Below are 20,822 nucleotides of genomic sequence, written 5' to 3' on the forward strand. Positions count from 1 at the left end.
AGATGACAACTTCCCTAGGAACAGGCACGCAAGATGCACTATCGTCCAGTTCTGATAGAGAGATACAGATTCTTAATCCGGCAATACTAAGAAGCACGTGCAACTTCTCGAAATTCAACAAGCTCCCTCCTGAGGTTCGCGATAAGATCTGGATACACTCCCTTGCCCACGAATGAATCCTCAAAATCTATAGCGCGGGATGTCATGTCGAAGTTAGAGAGCGCGTCGCCATGAGCAATTGAATCTCGTGCTGCCGCTAAGAAATTCTACCGCGTTCATATCCCCTGCAAATATGTCCATATGAGCAGCACCTACGATGGGACCCTTTACTTCAACCCAGAGCTCGACATTATACATGTCTTTGGGTGGGCTTATTTCCCAGAACTTGCATATCATATCTGGGGACTTGATCCACTTCACGTCGGCGTTGTCAACTTGGCTCTGCAGACCTATGGGAGCTGTTGCAAATATTATTATTTCAGCAGCTCGTTCAAGACAGACTGTGACCTGGACAAAATCAAAGCAGCAATTCAGCGGTTAAAAAGATTCATCTTCGTAGGTCATGGAGTGTATGAATCTGAAACCTGCCAATACCGCGAAAACCATCGAAGACCCCCCCGTGCCATTCCCAACAGCCATTTTGTCCCTGTCAAACCACATGTACCTGCATTTCAGACTATGGAAAAGGACCCAGGGACGTGGGCGACTTTCTTGACGGTGTCGATCGCCTCGAAATCATGACGGTACGAGGCGAGGCGACCGACTGGTTCAAACATCTTGAAGAATGGGGAATTGATAACGACCCTGCAGTTGTTTACCAGATCATGATGAGCTACCCAGATTGTGATCCAGAGATCTTTGTCAGTGAGAGTGCGTGCTGAGCGCATGATCCGAGCGATCTGCCATCGGGTCGATCAACTCCGGATAGCACTCTTGCAAAGTCAGTTGAGGCAGTATACCATAGAGGGGATGCAATCGCATTTGCTGGGGATGAAATGGAGGGAAGGAAGCGCATTCTTGATCAACTTTTAGAAGACGAAAGCGAGGTGGACGATGAGGAAGTTGAGAAGCTATCCAGACAGGATGCGACGCCAGCGTTTGGATTCTGGCTATTCCCCTTGGACGTACTACCTGCGATAAATTTTACAGCCAACTCAGGGGCGCGGATCGGAGAATTCTACACAGGACTACAGCGGCAGTTCGAAAAGCATACTCCGCAACTATGTTTGTCTCTCCTAACGGACAACAATCCTGAGGTCCTCGATACCCATGAGCGTATTGAACAAGATTGAGTCGACAGCACTGGAGACAAAAAGGGTTATTGCGAACATGAGCATTGTAAATACGCGGTAAATCGAAGGAGCCTCTGAGTATCCCTCATATTGAGATAAATGTATGCTAGACGACAGAAGATAGTCAGATTTAAATACACGATTCTGCACACTTTGCAAAGACTCCACCACTATGCTCCCCTAAAAGACAAGAAGCCCTTTCAGTGCCTTCACCAAGTTCTGGGCTAAGAGCTTGTGGATGGCACCGCTGGCATGGTAGTCATCTGCCCAAAGACAGTTACTTGCGCCGAAGCAAGTAGCATCTTTAGCCCCGTAAGCCGCATAATTATTAACAACCTGGTCAAACGAGGGCTTTGTATCGAAGATCTGTATTTTGACATTTGGATGAGAGGATGTGAAGCTAGCTGCCTTGGCTTTGACCGCGTTGTTGTACGAAATGATGTCGGATCTTAGGCGAGCCAGATCAACCTCCGGTTGGCCTATCATCTTGGGGAACTGATCTGCGTATGCTTCATCAAAAGTGAGAAAAAATACTTCTCCTTTCCAAATGGTCGGGGCTTACCGGGAATACTCAGCAAGACGAATTTGCTGTAGCCATCGTTGACAAGAACCTGTAGGAGCTCAAAATATCTGTTCACGCATTCGGTAACAAGAGCACTCTTCTTGCTCCAAAACGCTTCACCCACATCGTTGATACCAATCCAGAATGCGACGAGCGTATCAGCTTTTGTAATCTTTGGCGCAACATATTGCTTATAGAGATCAACCTGCTCCGACATTGAGTACTGGGCCCACGAGTTGACGATCTTCTTGTCGACAGTTGCTCCGCTGTAAGCAAAGTCGTATGTGAGGATTAACGATGTGTTGAGAGTTGACGTGACGTGACCGACCCAGTTGAGACCAGCAGAAGTCGTCTGCCCTGGCAGTCCGGGGTTCCCGATGGGGCTGGAAGCCGATGGTAGTTGTCCTCCAGGCCAGAATCCCACCGTCGAGTATGAATCACCACTATCATTGATTAGTCTGAATCGATTTGCCCTTCGAGTATAACCTACAAAACAAGGAGATTCTTCGTAGTCTGAGCGGCCATCGCAGCAACTGGACTAGCGAAAGCTTCACCCAGGCCGGCTGCCAGAAGAAGACATAGATGGAACAGCTTCATCTCAAGGAATAAGAGTGGCAATTGTTATACATATAGCACTTTCCAAACCTTTACAAATCAGAGTGAATTATTATTGATTTATATATTGACCAGCTCGCGGCAAAATACCTCCACTCAAATACATTAACCGGATGTCGTATGTCACGGAATGCAAGGTCCGATTGGTGGGATATCTCACCATGCGAGATGCTCAGAACCCCCTCACAAGCATGCGATTCTGTCTGAGAGCCGCTGAATTTCTTAATAAGCTGGCGAAGCTATGGTATGACCAAGGATTGTGTTTTTGGAGGCAAATATATACATTTCTGCGTGGCATGGTGAACGAGGATGCCGACTTCAGCAGCGGCTATTCGGATCAAGCACATAGTATCACCGAGCTTCACTAACCACAGAGGCTAACCCGGAGACTTGAATGAATGTGGCATTGGATATGCTGGGAAGCTTAAGTTCCAAACTTGGACTCAAGATTGTCGTTATCTAGGCCAAGTTGACTTTATTCAATATACTTCATGTAAGTCTACCATTTTGGTTGGGGTCTGCTGGAGCTTGCCTCATAGAGGATGTAATATGGTAAGGTGAATGGGGAAGACATCAAGATGGCGCAAGGCAATGTTCTAGTGAAGGTCTTTGTTCTTTAACTCCTTATCTATTGTTCATTAAACGGCCGCTTCATCGTATTTGATGAGATGACGAAGGAAAAGTGTAAGCAACCGAAGAAGGTGTCTGTAGGAGCAGTCTGTTTTTGGCGTCAGGTTAGGGCTTACACTGAGCAGATCTTGGCGCTTGTGTAATACAGTGAGATAGGAGGAACTGGGAGTAGTCACTACATCCTTCGTTCTTTTCTTAGAACTAGTTGGCGATTCGAGTAAATCATTTCAGAAGTCAGGCTCACTATTTGGTATCACTAGCGTATCGAATCGGGCTCTGACAAACCCGAAGGAGTTCGGGGCAGCGTAATCGCTTACGCTCTAAATTCTGACTACAGTCATCCTTCGCAGAATAACATGTCCCAGCGTAACACGCTGCTTATCGTGGGGACAGAATGAAGCTAGAATAGGTAGGTGGTGTCGCACGCGCCCTTTCTTGTCATATCCAGACTGGCAGGGGTCTGTATAAGTAATAAGCATTCCGCACGGTATTTCAACGCTCAGATTTTCTCCAGTCATACACTGTCATTCTTAACAGAAGTATTTGGAACCTGAAACAAACATGCCCGCCATGGTAGCCAAACGGCCGGGACTCATGCAAATCTCGGTCTCTCGAAGTGCCGAAGAGCAGCGGTTGATCCCTGCATATTGCAGCAACCTTGCTCGTCGCGCCAAAGAGCTTGAGACTTTCCGTAAGCATCTCTACGCCGATGCCAAAGGTGGTGAATTATCTTTTGGAATCATGGAGCGCATCTCTCCGCATGCCATTGCGGTGTCAAATCCCCTGTTCTCACGACTTGAGCAGCTTCATATCCTCCTTGGTCGTGTTTTTGTTGATATCGTGGACCGGTGGTTTACAGACGAGAAAGCACGTTTTCCGGAGCGTATGCCGTTAGATCCATCGGAAGAGGAGCTTCTCAGATGGGTAGCATCCAGTGGTTGCGTTCCCGACTACGCCGAACATGCTGGTTGTTGGCGAAGTGACTTGCTATTTGGCCGCAGTCCAGATGGCTTACGTGATGAGTCGCCGTATGTATGCGAAATTAACGGAAGGCTGCCTCTAAATGCCGTAATGGGAATTGCTCTGAGTGAGAATGGCCTTCGGAAACTCGGTGCGAGCAACGGAGGACTTGAGTCTGTGAATAGTATTGATGTGAGTACCACAACGATCTTCTACGCCCTAACTTAAGCTGACACTTTGTCAAAACTTAGACTTCTTACAACAGCCTCATGGCAATGTTCAACCCCGAAAAGCAACTTTTCTCCATCAGAGATAAGTGGCCTGGCGCTGACTCGAAGATTCTCTCAGCTGTCAATGTTGCACGTGGAAGGCCTCCGGTTGAGGCAGTTCGTCCTCAAGACCTGGAAGTTCGCCCTCATGGAACTTCTCCAACTGGATTTGCTCTCTGGGATAAGGTCACGGACAGGCTCTTGGAACAGTGGTTTGTTGAGATGTTACAGGAAGAGTATGCCGATCTGGAACCAGCTGTCGCTCGCCAACTGTCCTTGACTCCTCTCAATGATCTTCGAACTGTATTCATCGTGCATGACAAGAGACTCCTTGGCATAATACCTGAAGAGCTTCCGAAGATGGTTTCACGCGGTGTTTTGACCGCCGAAGAGGCCGACATCATTGCTGACGGGATCATCCAAACGATCAATCCGGGTTCAGAAGGCCTTCAAAATTTACTACGAGAGTCAAAGTCAGACCCAAACATCAGGAACCACTACATATACAAGCCTTGCCGTGATGGCATGGGCCACGGTATAGAACTGGGCAAGAACCTTACGCAGGAAGCCTGGCTCGAACGTCTAGAGAAGCTCGCAAACCGAGATGTTCTTCGACCTCATGATGATGCAGCTGTCATTCAGAGGCTGGTAGACCACAACTGGTATGACGTGGTTCGTCATGAGGTATCGACAGATGATGGACCGAAGCCTAACAAGTTCCATCTCATCGGATCCATGTTCATGTTCCAGAACCGCAAGTTCTATCCAGCTACTTGGCGTATGGGCCTTGAGACCCATCTCGGGATCACTTCCGATAAGCCTGGACTGGTCATGGCGATGGTGCATCAGCCCGACTGGCCAACTGGGGAGGATCAAGAGGAAGAACTATGACTTTCGAGTATGGAGTGATGGGCTTATAAGCGTACTATGATAGAGAACTTGAATTGACCAAGACCTGAGAATGTTATATCGTTCACCTTTACAGTCAAGCTCAATCGTTTGAAGATTGTCGACTAAGATGCAGGAGGTAACAAGCTTTTTCACTGGGGTTGAACTAGGCCTGTTTCCGAGTGGTGCCTGACACTAGACGGGGTGTTGCTGCGTGGTAGCCAATTAATTATTGATGGGCATAAAGTTTCTCCTCGGCGCGCTACAGCAGACTATTGACTTGGGGGAGATGAGATGATCGTCATCAACACCACGTAACAATATCCCTATAGCCATTTCCTTTAATCCTTTCTGCTTTTTTTTTTTTTTTTTTTTTTTTTCGTCACTAACCTCAGTCAATCGTTCGCGAATTCTCATCGTGCCCAGAATGCGATCCAAGATCTTACTGTTGGCCATTGGCCTTCTTGTCGCAGACTCTGCGTTGGCTAGTCCTTGCAGGCCCAGGTCCTCCAGTACGTCGACCTAGAGAGCATTTTGAACACAACACTGGGAAATGGCTAATCCTGGTCTTCTATCCAGCTTCGGAGATCTCAATGTCAGCCACAGTCGCTTCTACAACCGCCGAGGAATCGTCCACTGTTTCGGTATCGGAAACATCCATCGAGACTGGCACTACTATCACAACTGCGCCAGACACTACTTTAACATCTGAAGTAGTAACAACAACCCTGGCCGAGCTCACCACCACAACATCTGAGGCCGAGACAACAACAAACGCTGCGGAATCTACCACTACGACCGCTGAGGCTGAGAGCACGACCACCACCGCTGCAGCCACCCCAACATTCACCATAGTCGGCGGCGGTGGCGCTATACAAGGCGCTCCCCTTAAAGGGACCGGCCAAGATGGCAGTATTCTGTTATTCAACCCCCAAGTCGGCAACAGCCGCACCAGAACGATCATACTCGACCCCAACACAGGCCGACTGCGAGATAAAGATACTGGAATTCTCTTGTGTGCTTATTACGGCTCTGCCAACTCTCCCGACGACCCTGCCAACATTGCCTTTTGCCAGAATGGCAACACCGGAATCAACACAGCCTACGAGTATATGACCTGCCGAATCTTCGGCGGCAAGCTCTCTTGTACAGCCCCGAAAGGCCAGTGCCCCACTGACGATGACGGCAACTTTCTTGGCTGCACCACTGAAAGTTTCAGCGGCGAGAATAATCAGTTTTACTACAAGGCCCAGCCAGGCGCTGGTGATTACTTATTCATCTCTAGCGGTAGTCTTGTTGGCTACACAGCTGTTGACATTATTGCGCAAGAAGCATGAGTTGCTTAGACGATCGTAACATTCAATTCATACCCATACGTACAATAGCTGTGAACTGTACATAACCCTTAAAATAGCTGCCGACCTTCAGAGAATCTTGCGCTGTGATATCCCTCTCCTTAGACCAACTGAATGTCATACATGCCAGTGCGCCCAAACTCATCCCAGCCAGTATAACGATCATATCCTTCCCCATACATCACTCCATGAACATATGCCTCCCCAACAATACGATACTTGGAACCTTCGATATGATGTAGAATGAAAGGCACTCGAGCCCCCATCAAGATCCATACTTCATCCTTGCTGCTACTCTGTCCGAGAGTCTTGGGTCCCAGGCCAAGCAGTCCCGATTCCGTCATGAAGAGTTTTCGGCCCTGAGTAGCATTCCGCATGTGCTTTTCGAAGTTGCGCAACTTTCTCCGCCCCAAGGGAGTTAGTCGTTGCATCGAAGGTCTCTTATACTTGCCCCCCAATGGGTCCTTATCTTGTTCATCTTCTTCCATCACAGGAGCTCGAAAGCCTTTGCTGATGAGCCGTGCTGGGGGTAAAAAGCTTGTGTCCAACGAAATGTTGCCTCCTCCCTGAGCTTTTTCATCACATTCTCCTTTATCGGATGATTCCGATTCTTCTTTCTCATGTTCGCTCTCCCCCTCCTTTTCTGCTTCCTGTGCTAGCTTTTGGCTTCGATCACTTACTTCCTCTTCATCCTCTCCATTGTTGTCTGGCTTTTCTGTCTCCTTTCCTATCTTTTCTCTGAAATCAGCTATAGCTGTTTCGAGATCTGGCACCCGAAGTTCATCGGACACCTGCCGTGCGTCATACATGGCCGACCAGAGAGCTAAGCGAGTAGTGAACGACTTCTGAATCAGTTCCCATGCCCACGATTCCGAGCAATGTCCTGACCACTCAGCAAGCAAGTCGCGAGCTTCTAGGATATCCGTCAGAATCCAGTTGCTGAAGCCCGTCCCTATGTTCACTCTTGAGTCCAAACTCCCGAAGTCGTCCTCCTCTTCAGTCAGTTTATCAATGATCAGAGTGCGCCATAGGGCTTCAACCCGGGTCACCGCTTGTGAAGGGCGGATGTATCGCCTGAAGCTACTAACGCCAGTATTCTCGACACGCCATGCTCTGGCTTGATCAGGATATTCGGCTGGACTATGCAAAGCCAGTCGTAGAGCCTGGATAACTGGATCTTGATTAAGCTCTGTGGACATGGATACAGTATCCAGCTTGATACCCTTGACACTTAACTTATCATCAGCATCAATATGGATCACCCAGTCGTCATAATCAATGTCCTGGTGAGTGCCGGCGCAAAACCGATCATCATGCCCACCTTGATCGAAAGGAACCCGTCCCAGCCTGGCGCTAAAGTCTGGCACCCAGCTTGGAAGACCTTGGATCCTTGTGTCTGAAAGATCTTGCACATGGGATAGGACCGCAAGGTGCGAACCAATTCGTTTGTTAATCATTGTCTTTGTTGCTTGGATAAAGACCTCTTTGACATCGGCACTGTAGTCTGGTTGTAGTCCGAGACCGTCCTCAGCAAGGTTCAGAAAGGCGAAAATCTTGTCTCGAGGATCTGTAGCCTCGAGCTCCCGGAAGTCGGAGAGGACGGAAAGTAAGTGCAGCTTTCGGCGTTCAAATCTGAAACCAGTTGTACCCAGCTCCTCACAGAAAGATGCCACCATATCGTGATCGATGAGGTGGGTAACTTCGGGAAGCCTTACGGCCCATCGACATGATTTACCCTCGGTTTTCCCGTCCTCCCCTTCTTCATCTGGAAGTAGGGTGACCACAGGTAGGCCGGCATTGCAGAGCCCAAGACGCGAGCGAGTATGGTGATATCCTATGATAAAAGACAGAGCATCGCGCGGAGTGACCTTTAACTCATTAACCACCCTCGCTGGCTGTCCTGAGAGCAACGACAATTTCTCCCAGTGTTGAGACTGGTCCGATACAGCTCGATTAGTGAGGAAATTGTGCCCAAACTGGCATAACTCAATATCGATTCCCGTCTGTTCCAGAAATCCAGCAACCGCCAGGATGAAGTCCATACTTTGCAGCGTCGCACCGCAAACCATCAACATATCCCGAGCAAAGACAGCCTCCTGAACGACCCAAGCCCTTCGGAACCAGAGCCTTTGGAAGAGAGAAAAGAGGGCGAACCAGTGCGCTACTGTCATACCTGGTACTGAAAACATGGTGACTTCCTCTTGTTCTTGGTATGATGAGTCTTGTGCGTGAAGACGAGTTGCGTCGAAATCAAGAATTCTCCCCATTGCCTGTATCGCTAGTTCTGCGAGCCTGTCATGTTCGCCAACCCAGGCAAGTACGAGGCTCGCTGACTTGTATAGGCGCCCCATAAGCTTGACTTGGGCCGCTCGTTCATCGAGGTCGGCCTGGTTGATACATAGTGCATCAGCCCAGATGGGCAGGTTAATGGAGCGGTAAGCCGTGCTCTCCGGCTCTCCTGCAACTGGAGCGGTTGCCGCTCGAAGTTTCAATACCGACTGGAAGAACGATAAGAGATTTTCCTCGATTTGCACTCGACTCCCATCAACCTCTATTTCATGATGGGTGCGCTTTTGCCAAAGCACCTCTTCGCGCGGGACATAACGATGCATATCGTAGTACAGAAGCTTGGCCCGATCAACCATCACCATTCTATCGCCATCGGGTCCCAGTTCTGGGCTGTAATAGGTGAAAGGAAGTTTATCGGCGTGTTCTGCGAATTCCAAGCCATCGATGTCGGGCATGGGGTCTTCGTGAACTGTAGTGGGGTTGCCCCATGTGTATGAGACGGCGGCGAATTCGAAATTCTCATCATTTAGGTCGACTACTCGCATGGAGCAACGAATAATGCCGTCTCTGGACTCGATAATATCCAAGAGACGGATGGATGTTGGAGTTGTGAGGGCGTGTGACTTGTACATGTTGACGATAACCGATTATAACTGGATTGGCGACGGGAATTCGGAAAACAGCATGAATCGCAGCCTTCAAATGTAGACATTTACATGGTTTTTGTGATTTCAAGGCTGGTTCACATTGGAAGAGACATTATCGAGGTGTGAAGATCACCACGGAATAAAGTCCGCCCTGCTGCATAGCCGCCGGTGGCTGATACAGTATCAGAGAAGGTGACCATTCATAGAGCGCTGCCAAGTCTCAAGCGCTTCACCAGTCGCATCGGCAATTGGACATTCTCAGTGGAACAACCAGGGGGTTTTCAGCTTTATACCAGGGTTAGCCAGGCTTCATCTCTCAACACTCAGCCTAGCATTCTGCCTCCTCCTGTTCCAAGGCAATATTGAAGGCCTCCCAACGTTTTATGGTTAACGGATTTTGTGTTTCCTTCTCAAAACAGCTGCAGAATGAGGTTTCGTGTCCCTGGTCTGGTGCGACGACGTTTTAGCCTTGGTGATCGCCTGCGCTAACACCCACTGTAAATACACTTGACTGCGAACAACAAACAGCCTATAAGTTAGATTTTGGCCAGGGACCTATCAACCCAAAGCATCCAAACCACGAGATCGGTAACTGAAAACGGGCTTTTGTGTTGCGCGCCTTGCCTTAACGGAAATTTACGATATCTGCAATTACTGGCCGTTTACTTCCTCTACACGGTATTGACATTTTAAACGGCGCCTGGCTCGAAACCCAACACCCTGGCAGCTGAGCTCTTTGATAGAAGAAATGTTTACGTCGTGAAAGGGCGAGCTCCTATAGCTACCAAGCTCAAAAGGAAACAACAATATCCAAAGGCGGTAAACCCCAGGGCCAGACCTTCACGACAACCGCGTGCTCTCCAACATCACCACGATTTGACCTCTAAAAAAGACAACCTCTTATCAAGACCGGCAAAAACATACAACAGCGGGGATTCGCTGGTCGTCACCGACCCAACTACTAATCCGCCCCTTATCAGCTTATCTATGGGAGAGCGGACGGGATCCCGAGTTCTCTGATAGGTATGGTCGTATGTGCTTGAGTATAGTCTGGTTGCAGCCTATATGCAAGGGGTTCTGGCTTGCCAGCTGCATTGTCGTTCGCAACCCGGTTCGGTTGAGTACAAACATCGACGTATGTTGGCAGATGTCATAACGTCTGCGTCATGTTCCTCGGGCTCAAGTATCACACCTGGCTTGCATATAACGCGCGGACAGTCGAAGTAAAGAGATACTGCCTGAACAGTTATGGATGTCGCCATGTCCAGGCTTCTATATCATCCCTCTAATTGAACGTAACCACGGGATATTTAGATACAGGCTTCTGTATAGCGACCAATTGTATTCCAGGCTCTGCCAGGGCCATCAAGCTAGACCGACTGTGATTATCGTTACCTGCATCGCTCCACGTCAAAGGCTCTACATTGCGTACAGGTTGTCGTCCGTGTGGTGATATCGATGGTGCAATAGGACAAGTCTCAGCTTCGTGGATGAACTGTACGTTTGTTTCCAAGTCATCAGGTCGTTAGCTTTGTAATTCAACAGGATTGCGTGAGCACTTATGAATTCCGCTGTCGTGGATGATTCTGTCATTCACGCTAAGAGTCCCTTCACGATGCCTTTTCCCTCCAATCACGTCAAATTCATCTCTGGTGTTTAGCGTCGTCGTCGAGTATTAATCAGCTTGCACGGAGCACTACCTTAATTCGGATCATACGTGCCGTACTGCACTAAAAAGGTGCATAAGAAAAGCCTTAACCGTGAATTTTAATCAATCCTACTAAACATTTAATTGGCCGAAACATCAATAATTTGGCTGATGACTGTGCTTGCGACACCTAGTGACTCAATTACGCGGTTTGTCCCGACGCGCATAATGTTTCCAGGGCGTAACAGTCGGGTCAGATTAAGCCGACGACATGTATTACGCAGATTCCGTGAGTCACTTGCCTTGATCAATTGACTCGACTCATCGAGAAAAGTGCAGATGCCTAGTCAGGCAGAAATTGTATAACAATGAGGCCAAATATCGCCAAGATGTCAGATCAGTTCCAACCAGTATCATCAATATGGAGCCTCCTTACACGCAAAGATCCGGCGTCCCTCTCCAGACACGCCCGGTGCTTAGCCCGTTCAATCCATCAGCCCTACAGAGCCTTAATTCCATTTTGCCCCCTAAGAAAAATGGCTTGACCATTAATATCCATGATCATTATGCATCTAAGCGCTATCGCCCTGGCTCCATAGTTATGGGCACTGTCAACATCAAGCCTAAGAAGCAAACTCCTTTCACCAAGATCTCAATAAAATTTGTTTGCGACTCAAGCGTCGAGCGACCCAATGCCAGCTTATCGTTTGAGACCTGGCATCGATTACTTGATCTAGAAATGCCAATCGAGCAAGCGGCACTACCAGCGGATAAGATTCTTCAGCCAAATGAGACTTACACGGTTCCATTCTACTTTGTACTACCCAATGGCCTCGGTACAGAGGCATGTTCGCATAACGTCATATGGCAAGAAACACGACAGCTACACTCGCATCTCCCACCCAGTATCACGGGTTGGGGGGGTGATGCCATGATCCCAAGAGGCGTCCGCGTTGACTACGGTGTTATTGCTCAGGTTTGGGACTCAGCAAACCCAGAGTATGCCAAGATGGAAGCCAAAGAAACCGTTCAGTTCCTGCCAGGCCATGTCGAGCATCCTCCTCTCAAGATCCCAACAGCAAACCGAACATTCAAGTTCGCGTCATCGAAGCAACTCAAGCCCAATGTCTTTTGTCGCTCTTCGGGTGAGATCACGTTATATACTGATCAACCCCAAGCAATCGTTCTTGATTCCAGCGGAAAGGGTTTCCATCCTACAACAATTGTAACGTCTCTCAGACTAAAGCTGAGCGACCAAAAGACCAGCTTACCACAAACATGCAGTGTTTCTGCAAAGATCGAGTCAGAGACATGGTCACAGGATGAGCCCATGCAACAGCTCCCTCATATCGCTAACGCGAGAGACTGCTACAATGGCACCGAGACTCTCGTGAAGAAGGCAGAGGTCAGCTTACGCTGGGAGAAGAATTCACCAAAACAAACAGACAGTGTTGTCACCGAGACTATTGAGTCATTCAGCAGCCATATCGAAATACCCATCACGAGTTTTGCGAGCGATAAAAAAATGTTTTTGCCTACTTTTTATTCTTGCCTGATTGCCAGGACATATCAACTACATGTAACTATTAATGTTGCGTCGACAACCCTGAAGCTGGTACTGCCTGTACAGATCACAATGGAGGAGCAGAATGGGGATGTGCAGCCCGACGCTGAAGATATTGGGCTTCCTGAAAGCAGCGCGAGATGTTCCAGTTCATTGCCGTCATATATCGAGTCGGAAAGGAGGCATTCACAGCCTGAGCACTAATCCCTTATATGAATAATAAAATTGAATTTCGTCGTAAGATTTGCCCGACAGCGTCCCTTTGTCACTTCCTTTATTACCTTGTGCATCTCCTACTGTTTGTCGATCGTGAAATTTATGCCAGGTGGAACATCCGCTTCACTTTATTGAAGTCCCCCGACCAAATCCAAGCTTTGAACCGATCCCATCATTTTAACTGGGGTGGGTTCTCTGGATGAACCAATTCCTTTTCATTCTGCAGAGCTCTAATCCGGGAAACCCATTCCTTGATTCGACGTTTTGGCTCTTCACTGGTCCAGGAGTTCGTTCCTCGCACCTCTTCTTGGAAATTTTTGACATCGAGGCGATCTAACGCTACCCATGTGAGCGGTGTTGGTCCAGGTGGCGGTCGTGGTGCCCTGAGTGCCGCAGCATAGCTTTTGGGTTTTGCGGTTTTTGCTGGAATGGGCGAAGGAGTATTCATCGCTAGCGATAAGCCCTGTGTTTTCTTTTGTTTACGCAGCTCAGACGCGCATGAAGGTAAGTCGTCCATAATGGAAATGGTTTGCTTAGGGAATCTCTTGATGCGTGCGGTACGCGATGGGATGGGTTGATTGATTGATGATGAGAGAGTAAGCTAGATAAACATTTGACAGCAGGAGAAGGCGTCCGTATTTAAGGAGAGGAGCTTAAACTCCCGCTGGTAACTCTTAGAGGCGATATGTGAACACTGAACAGCAGGTGCGAGGTGAACTTAGATAAGAATATGGTTTGTTCAGGCTTTTCAAAGTGTCTGCTTTTCTGTTCGTTCGCACTTCCCTGCACTGATCGCATGTTCAGCAGAATTTTGTCGATGTTCCACGCGTGTGATGAACTGTTTAATCCAACACTCAGATTAGTCGTTGTCTTCAACATCAAACTACACGTAAACATCTTTGATCTTTGGATGGGAAATAATCCTTCTAACCAATTGATTGAAGCGTGTTCGAGTCTGTTTTTGCATAGAGCCTTCATGATACCTTTATCATACCTAAATAGAACACCATTTTTCAACAGTCTTATTTCTATCCTCTCATAAGCTCTTCTAGTGGATAATTCTCCCGGTAAGATACGTTCTCGACCTATTACAGAGTTCTACCCGCCAATTTATAACTCCAGGTTCAAGCAATTGTTAGCAACCTACAGCAAATAATTATTTTTAACTTAGATATGTGTGCTCCTGGCAACCCTTTGGTCTCTTGATCTGTCATGATCAACTGTCAGATCAATCCCAGACAGAAATTTCGTAAGTTACTTTTTGTGGTGTTTGATGTTGTTAATCGGTTTACGTTGTGACTGCTCATAGCGCTATAACACTTGCAGGGTTATTTCTGGGCGGGCTCAGTTAGTGCGGAATCAAGAATGACTCCACACTCACTCCAGTAAACTCAAGCCAGTGGCTCAACGATACTAGGTTCTCTCTGCTGGAATAAGCTCACAGCCACAAATATCAACTACAAATAACACTTCTAGCCTATAACTTAGATATCAATACCATGATGACTGACTGATGGCTACAGTAAAATGCTGATATCATTAAAACCTAAAAGATGACTCATTTGCCCAGGCTCAAGGATACTTACCCGATGCTCCATAAGAAAAGTTAGAGCTACTATCAGTTCAGTATTCTTAAAGAGGTTTTAGCAGTAATTTGATGCTCCATTATGGGGTTTTTAATAGTCTGTCTTTAGCTGCATTAACCATCTTTCCTTCAACTCAGCTTCGTGACACAAAAGCTGCTTAATTCTCATCGAGGTTTTGAATCAAATCAAACAATTTTCACTCGGCTTGTTGCAGTGATAATATCCTTATATCTGAAGAATTGAGAGGATGGCCTAATTTTACCCGATACATAAAGTCCTGATTATTCATTACCATTGCATACAACTTTCGAAGTTCTTCAGTCTATTGGTGAGGAGAATGCCACGAAACCAATGATGTCAACATAGAGATAGTCTCACAGTCCTCTCACAACTTGCGCTCCGCTTAATCTTATCCATTCTTACAGAGGAATGGCGTGACATTGCTGCAGTGGCATCATCAATAAATGCAGAGAGCTTGAAGAGGCAGAGCATGTAATGCTCAATTAAATTAGAGCATGGCTCGGAAGCCTTGAAGTGATTCCTACTTTGGGCGTTCGGAACGAACGCGAACAACATACGGTTCGTAATACTCTGAATAATATAGTTTCAGCACGCCCTGCACCTTCACATTTTACAACAGCCTGATATGGTATATGCAGCAAATGAGGGCAGGATTGTTAAGATGATCATATACAAAGTTTTGGCAATTGCGAAGTCTGCATAACACGGATTTATCCCGGCTTCTGGATGATGCGGGTCATAACTGGGGGTTACACACCCTAACCACGATTATACGAAGCAACGCATGAGTATCACAGCAGAGCAAAAAAGCAGCCGGTCCGACAAGATCCTCCCCCACTTGTCTACGGGGCAAAAATAACATACAACACCGGGGATTCGCTGGTCGTCACCGACCCAACTACTAATCCAGCGCTTCGCAGCTTGACTATGGGAGAGCGGACGGGATCCCGTATTTTCTACGAGCTTTGGTCGTATGTGGTTGATGAGGCTATCGTAAAGACTTATGAGGGTTTGCTGTGCCGCGCTGGAGGTTCATCTTGGCGGTTAATCACGGCGCAGGAACAGTCTTGGCTGATGAAAGTTCGGCATTGGCATTTTGCCTGAATGGGACCTCCATGAAAGCGGCCTTGAGGAGACTACGATGTGATACCCTGATTCGATCATTTTGGCGTTCCCCGCAAGCTCACAATGCATTGATGCGTGCCTTGGATTTAAAGTGTTGGAGTTACATCGCCACCAAAACGCGGCTTGGCGGATCCTCTTGTCACTTTCGACTCTTCTCATATTTAGCCGAGGCCGTATTGTATGTCAGACCGCTATCCAATGTCTACGTACGTACCTTGGCCAATGTCGCATCTGTTCTGTCAAAGGCACCATTTTCGTTCGGCTTTAACCGTGTGTGCACTGAGCACGGATCATTCCCGAATAAATGCACCAATTACCACGGCAAAGGATCGCTAGACAGAGTCATGAGCAAGTTCTAGACTGGGTTCTTTGTTTTACATCTTAGCAGACCTCAGCTATACACCATGCACCCTCACGTTGATCTTTTGAAACGCAACCTTGGTTTTTAGGCTGAATGTCCGATCCTCGTCCTCCCCTTCCTAATCAAAGACGTTAGTTCTCGGCCCAGCTCCTAGCTCGCGGCCGTGTCTGGGGGTCTTCGGCAGTCAATGCAACCTCCGCCCCGTTCATGGTGGCTCTATGGCAAGACTTGCATCGATGCCATGTGGCTCCATGTTACGAATGCCGACTTTTGCTTTCCCCATTCGAGATCGTGTCTTATCCTAAATCGGACGATCCGGGCATTGTTCCTCCGAAATTGCACAAAGGCCGGATAAACCAGACCCCATCGGTTAGCATGTTTCATAGTACGGAGATGACTACTGACCTGGTTCAGTTTCCGGGATATCGTCGACCCACTAATCACATTGGGATGACTGCTGTCAACTCGCTCGTTAAACGAGCATTTCCATCGATCCTTACTTTCCCAGTGGTTATCTCACCGGCAAAATTGAGTATACACTTCATACAGACTTAGATCGATCTCGGACACTTTCATATCCATGTTAGGCCATTCCTTATCCCCACAAGTCGGGCAAACTTGGGCCAGACTCGGATGACGTGAAGCAATTAAGGATCGCCTAGGTGCTGCCACTTGGCAATATAAATACGACCAGAGCCCTCATCATCACTCAGTGTCTTCATCCCATCAACCAACAGCTTCAGTCTCCAACAGTCCCCAAGCCAGCATCGTCAAAATGGTTTCCTTCACCTCTATCCTCGCCGCCGTCTCGGCGTTCACCAGCGTCATGGCCCTTCCCTCCCCTCAGCCCATTGACGGCACCAGCGTTGTCGAGCGTGACCCTCCCACAAACGTCCTCGACAAGCGCACTCAGCCCACTACTGGCACAAGTGGTGGCTACTACTTCTCTTTCTGGACTGATACACCCAACTCCGTTACCTACACCAACGGCAACGGTGGTCAGTTCAGCATGCAGTGGAGTGGAAACGGTAACCACGTTGGTGGAAAGGGCTGGATGCCCGGTGCTGCTCGGTAGGGTTCACCTGCGCTGCTTCGCAGAGCCTCACGCTAACTTTATATGCAGCACCATCAAGTACTCCGGTACTTACAACATCAACGGCAACAGCTACCTCGCTATTTACGGATGGACCCAGAACCCTCTCATCGAGTACTACATCGTTGAGAACTTCGGCACCTACAACCCCTCTTCCGGCGGCCAGAAGAAGGGTGAGGTCACTGTTGACGGATCTGTCTACGACATCTACGTCAGCACCCGTGTCAACGCCCCCTCCATTGAGGGTAACAAGACCTTTCAGCAGTTCTGGTCTGTTCGACGCAACAAGCGTTCCAGCGGATCTGTCAACACCGGTGCTCACTTCCAGGCCTGGAAGAATGTCGGCCTCAACCTTGGTAACCACAACTATCAGATCCTTGCTGTTGAGGGCTACTACAGCTCTGGCTCTGCCAGCATGACTGTCTCTCAGGGTTAAGAAAGAGGCATTAAGTCTGGAAGCTCTGGGATCATGATGATATGGCAGTCTCTTGAAGATAGTCTTTCCCTATACCTTCAGAAGCTTCAGATGGGATTACGTGTTTACGAGTCCGGACTTGTGACTGGACTTCACTCAGGACCGGTCTTTACTTCATTGTACATAGCTTAGCACCTAACTGAACATACAACGATAGCCGGCTTGCGCGGCTTTTTTGCCTACATAACATTCTTTTGGCCAATATAGAGTGACATACAATGAGTATGGCAGCGATAAGAGCCATTGGAAAATTCGATTCACGAGTCACTTGACCGCCTCGGGGTCTTTGCATAATGGAAAGCCAATTCAACGAAAGGGTATATATCATGTTAAATCATGCAAAAGTTCTTTCCTTAGTGACTAGGTTTCCTTCTTGTCCGTTTTTTTATGCTACTGAGAACCTCCGTTGCATATCCTCACTCAAGTGAACGTTGGATGGCTGACTCAAACTTCCAGGGTCTGACGATACCATCGGTCTTCGTGAGTTATGGCTTGAATACGCTTTACTATCTTGACCGCTGCTCTGGCCATAGTACTGAATCTTTTCTCGCCAGTTGAAGAAAGGCCGGAGTGACGGGAGGCATGCGATGATCAGGCCAATACAAGCATCGATGAAACTCCATAATTCTGTGCAAAAGACGGATTTCCTTATCAGTCCCCTTCTTTAATCGGGAGCAGGTTCCACGTGTATCATACGTACCGACAAGACTTATGGTGATTACCAAATCCCCACCATATTGCTGGATCTGAGCAAACCGGACTACACAAAAGATAATATTGATGAGGCCAAGGAGGAACGTTGCGTAAAGACTATATCTCAGTCTTCTTCTCAGTGTCAGCTCGGGGATAACGAGCCAGGGCAGAATAAAAACTATACATCATCATGATTAGCACAAATCCTTGGCTATTTGGAGCTACGGCGTACTGAGGATATCTGAACTGATGTTTAGAACCCAGGAAATCTCGAAGTTGATTTTGATGCTTTTAACGGTGCATCTTTGGTCCGATAAGGTCCTTCAAGCGATATTAGTATAGCCCTGAAAGCGTGGGATACAATCAAATGAACCCACCAGTTTCTCCATACTGGCAGACATGACAGGCTAAGTAAAAGTATTGTAATAATGAAACTTATCGCAACATAAACGATAACAGCCCAGAGGAATCGACGTCGCTTTACCATAAAGCTAGGGAAGATCTGTAAGTACACAGCCAGGAGAGCTGCTTTGGAGAAGTAGAACGTGGTGTAGAAGGGATAGCTGGAAAAGTAGTAGAGCTGTTCAGATATATCAGCTGGTGATATTCATAGTTGATCTAGAAAGTACATACCTTGTAGAAGTTCTCGGCCTCTTCCGCAGTTCCTTCAAATCCGGCCAGATCGAATGTGGTGCCAGGTTTGAAGATGCCTATACGAAAGAAGTAGATGTCGAAGCTTGCTAAAGCGACCGCTGAAACCCATGCCGCGCACATGAACACATCGCTCGCGAGTAGACTTCGTCGTTGCAGAATGAGTCTGAGATACAGCCGTGCTAGAATTACTGCGGTCGCGACCGAGATAAGGGCCCATTCAGTAGCCTGCGAATGATTCAGCAATGTTGCGTGTTATAAGAGACGGTAACCTACGACGACTGTAGAGCCGCTTGGATCTATTGGCATCTTGGAGATTGCTGAGTCTCGTACAACGTCAAATGATGAGATGAAGACCGCGCCTTGATGTTGGAGTCCCAGGCGCTATCATTACGACCCAAGGAGAGATGATGCAATATGAACGTTGAAGGGATTCCTCGGAAGGAAAGGGAGATCTGCAGATGTAATAAGTCACACATACCTAAGCGACAACGATAGTTCGCGTTTACATTCCTCCCGGATACGGGGCAGAAGAAGTTGGGGTGATCTGCTACGTTAAATCCGAGACTCTTCAAGCCACATTCTGGTCCAGAACGCCATCTACCGCTGCTCCCGTCATGACATGCAGTGATGAACACGTCAATCTCATGCATCCACATTCAAGGCTGGCCATGTCCCCGGATTCACATAAGCGACGCGTATCTGGAACTCTCATACAGTAAATTTATCTCTGCATTGATGATCTCTCGGCAGGTTTCTAGCCCCGAGCCTATCTACACAGAGAACCGTTTGGACCTCTACAATTGACGCCACATACCCGCGTCCCTGAAAAGTTTCAGCCATTCGACAAGTCACCAATCTTCAGCGGGGCGTGATCATATTAATTCACAGAATGAGGAGGATTAGTGGTACGAGCCTAGTCTCGATGACTGGGGGATCTATCTTGGCATGTTTCTGAAACAGGCGCAGTACTTCTGGCGACCTTTTCAACACCCGGCCATGATACCTATTATCCAAACGAATTCCAACACTTCCTTTTACCTCACAAGATATGAGGCGAAAGGCGCGATACAATCATCTCAGCTACGTCAGTATGCAATAAAACTTATCAAAAGCTTTAAATTACAAGAATAGAATATCCTTGAATTTATGTACTGACTCTATGGACAGGAAACTCGCCGATGATCTATGCATTACTTTTGACTATCCTTGGGCACCTGTTTATCCATCAGATCCTTCAACTCCCCAAAAGCCTTGAGGATAGTAGGCGTCTCAGAAATTATATCCTTCTTGGTGTCATCGCCCAGCTTTCCAGCACCAGCAAGCCAGAGATCATCGCCAACACCACCATGAAATCCGAGAGCAGGTCGAGTATCAACCACATTAAGCTTCATGCCTTTCAAGGTCTTATCAAGTGATTCACTTGCAGAAGTGCCTCCAAAAATACCATAGCTGATAATCAAAACACCCTTGCCGATCCACTCGTTGTACAAGTAATCAACAGCGTTCTTGGTGCCGCTCGCAAGGCCAGAGTTGTACTCGGGAATGACAAAGATGTAGCCGTCGTACTTCTTGATCTCATTGCTCCAGGCAATAGAGTGGGCATTCTTGAAGGATCCCTTATCGGGAACCATGGCGGGCATAATTTCTTCATCGAAGACGGGGAGGTTGAAGTCTGCCACGTCAACTATGGAGATCTTGGTGTTCTTGCTGGCGTCTGCATCTCCAGTGAGGATGTCGTTGATGACGCTGGTGATGTGAGGACCGACTCGAGCTTTACGAGTGCTGGTTGTGATGAGAGCGATGTTCTTGATAGCAGCCATGTTGCTTGCTTCTGCGATTTCTTAAAATTATGATTTAATGAGATAAAGGGATTTCTTTT

At 47.7% G+C, this 20,822-nt stretch overlaps 9 protein-coding genes and 2 non-coding genes across 11 annotated transcripts; 5 read left to right on the plus strand and 6 right to left on the minus strand.

Moving 5' to 3' along the window:
• Nucleotides 1-995: 995 nt before the first annotated feature.
• FVEG_16451 (hypothetical protein) lies at nucleotides 996-1,292 on the plus strand (the record flags this gene model as incomplete). Its single annotated transcript, XM_018905676.1, has 1 exon — nucleotides 996-1,292. One exon carries the CDS (start codon nucleotides 996-998, stop codon nucleotides 1,290-1,292), a length of 297 nt encoding a protein of 98 aa, XP_018755446.1.
• Nucleotides 1,293-1,472: 180 nt separating this feature from the next.
• On the minus strand, nucleotides 1,473-2,451 carry FVEG_08833 (hypothetical protein; the record flags this gene model as incomplete). The annotated part of the gene is made up of 3 exons (XM_018897718.1): nucleotides 1,473-1,801; nucleotides 1,855-2,297; nucleotides 2,345-2,451. 3 exons carry the CDS (start codon nucleotides 2,449-2,451, stop codon nucleotides 1,473-1,475), a joined length of 879 nt encoding a protein of 292 aa, XP_018755445.1.
• A 1,209-nt stretch (nucleotides 2,452-3,660) lies between these two features.
• On the plus strand, nucleotides 3,661-5,219 carry FVEG_08832 (hypothetical protein; the record flags this gene model as incomplete). Its single annotated transcript, XM_018897717.1, has 2 exons — nucleotides 3,661-4,251; nucleotides 4,311-5,219. 2 exons carry the CDS (start codon nucleotides 3,661-3,663, stop codon nucleotides 5,217-5,219), a joined length of 1,500 nt encoding a protein of 499 aa, XP_018755444.1.
• Nucleotides 5,220-5,809: 590 nt separating this feature from the next.
• On the plus strand, nucleotides 5,810-6,553 carry FVEG_08831 (hypothetical protein; the record flags this gene model as incomplete). Its single annotated transcript, XM_018897716.1, has 1 exon — nucleotides 5,810-6,553. The coding sequence occupies one exon, from the start codon at nucleotides 5,810-5,812 to the stop codon at nucleotides 6,551-6,553; it is 744 nt and encodes a 247-aa protein (XP_018755443.1).
• Nucleotides 6,554-6,672: 119 nt separating this feature from the next.
• FVEG_08830 (hypothetical protein) lies at nucleotides 6,673-9,492 on the minus strand (the record flags this gene model as incomplete). The annotated part of the gene is made up of 1 exon (XM_018897715.1): nucleotides 6,673-9,492. The coding sequence occupies one exon, from the start codon at nucleotides 9,490-9,492 to the stop codon at nucleotides 6,673-6,675; it is 2,820 nt and encodes a 939-aa protein (XP_018755442.1).
• A 932-nt stretch (nucleotides 9,493-10,424) lies between these two features.
• FVEG_16450 lies at nucleotides 10,425-10,540 on the minus strand. The gene has a single exon (XR_001989306.1). It is a non-coding gene; the product is annotated as a 5S ribosomal RNA (ribosomal RNA).
• A 998-nt stretch (nucleotides 10,541-11,538) lies between these two features.
• Nucleotides 11,539-13,077, plus strand: FVEG_08829 (hypothetical protein). The gene has a single exon (XM_018897714.1). It carries the CDS (start codon nucleotides 11,577-11,579, stop codon nucleotides 12,921-12,923), a length of 1,347 nt encoding a protein of 448 aa, XP_018755441.1. The 5' UTR covers nucleotides 11,539-11,576; the 3' UTR covers nucleotides 12,924-13,077.
• Nucleotides 13,078-15,399: 2,322 nt separating this feature from the next.
• Nucleotides 15,400-15,515, minus strand: FVEG_16449. Its single transcript, XR_001989305.1, has one exon. It is a non-coding gene; the product is annotated as a 5S ribosomal RNA (ribosomal RNA).
• A 950-nt stretch (nucleotides 15,516-16,465) lies between these two features.
• FVEG_08828 (endo-1,4-beta-xylanase) lies at nucleotides 16,466-17,779 on the plus strand. The gene is made up of 2 exons (XM_018897713.1): nucleotides 16,466-17,099; nucleotides 17,152-17,779. Exons 1-2 carry the CDS (start codon nucleotides 16,804-16,806, stop codon nucleotides 17,555-17,557), a joined length of 702 nt encoding a protein of 233 aa, XP_018755440.1. The 5' UTR covers nucleotides 16,466-16,803; the 3' UTR covers nucleotides 17,558-17,779.
• A 202-nt stretch (nucleotides 17,780-17,981) lies between these two features.
• On the minus strand, nucleotides 17,982-19,347 carry FVEG_16448 (hypothetical protein; the record flags this gene model as incomplete). The annotated part of the gene is made up of 6 exons (XM_018905675.1): nucleotides 19,217-19,347; nucleotides 18,923-19,168; nucleotides 18,667-18,869; nucleotides 18,522-18,610; nucleotides 18,297-18,467; nucleotides 17,982-18,223 (listed from the first exon to the last, which is right to left on the minus strand). Exons 1-6 carry the CDS (start codon nucleotides 19,247-19,249, stop codon nucleotides 17,982-17,984), a joined length of 984 nt encoding a protein of 327 aa, XP_018755439.1. The 5' UTR covers nucleotides 19,250-19,347.
• A 786-nt stretch (nucleotides 19,348-20,133) lies between these two features.
• On the minus strand, nucleotides 20,134-20,763 carry FVEG_08827 (hypothetical protein; the record flags this gene model as incomplete). Its single annotated transcript, XM_018897712.1, has 1 exon — nucleotides 20,134-20,763. One exon carries the CDS (start codon nucleotides 20,761-20,763, stop codon nucleotides 20,134-20,136), a length of 630 nt encoding a protein of 209 aa, XP_018755438.1.
• Between the last annotated feature and the right edge of the window lie 59 nt (nucleotides 20,764-20,822).

The sequence above is a fragment of the Fusarium verticillioides genome, chromosome 10, assembly GCF_000149555.1.
Source record: "Fusarium verticillioides 7600 chromosome 10, whole genome shotgun sequence".
Lineage (NCBI taxonomy): Eukaryota > Fungi > Ascomycota > Sordariomycetes > Hypocreales > Nectriaceae > Fusarium > Fusarium verticillioides.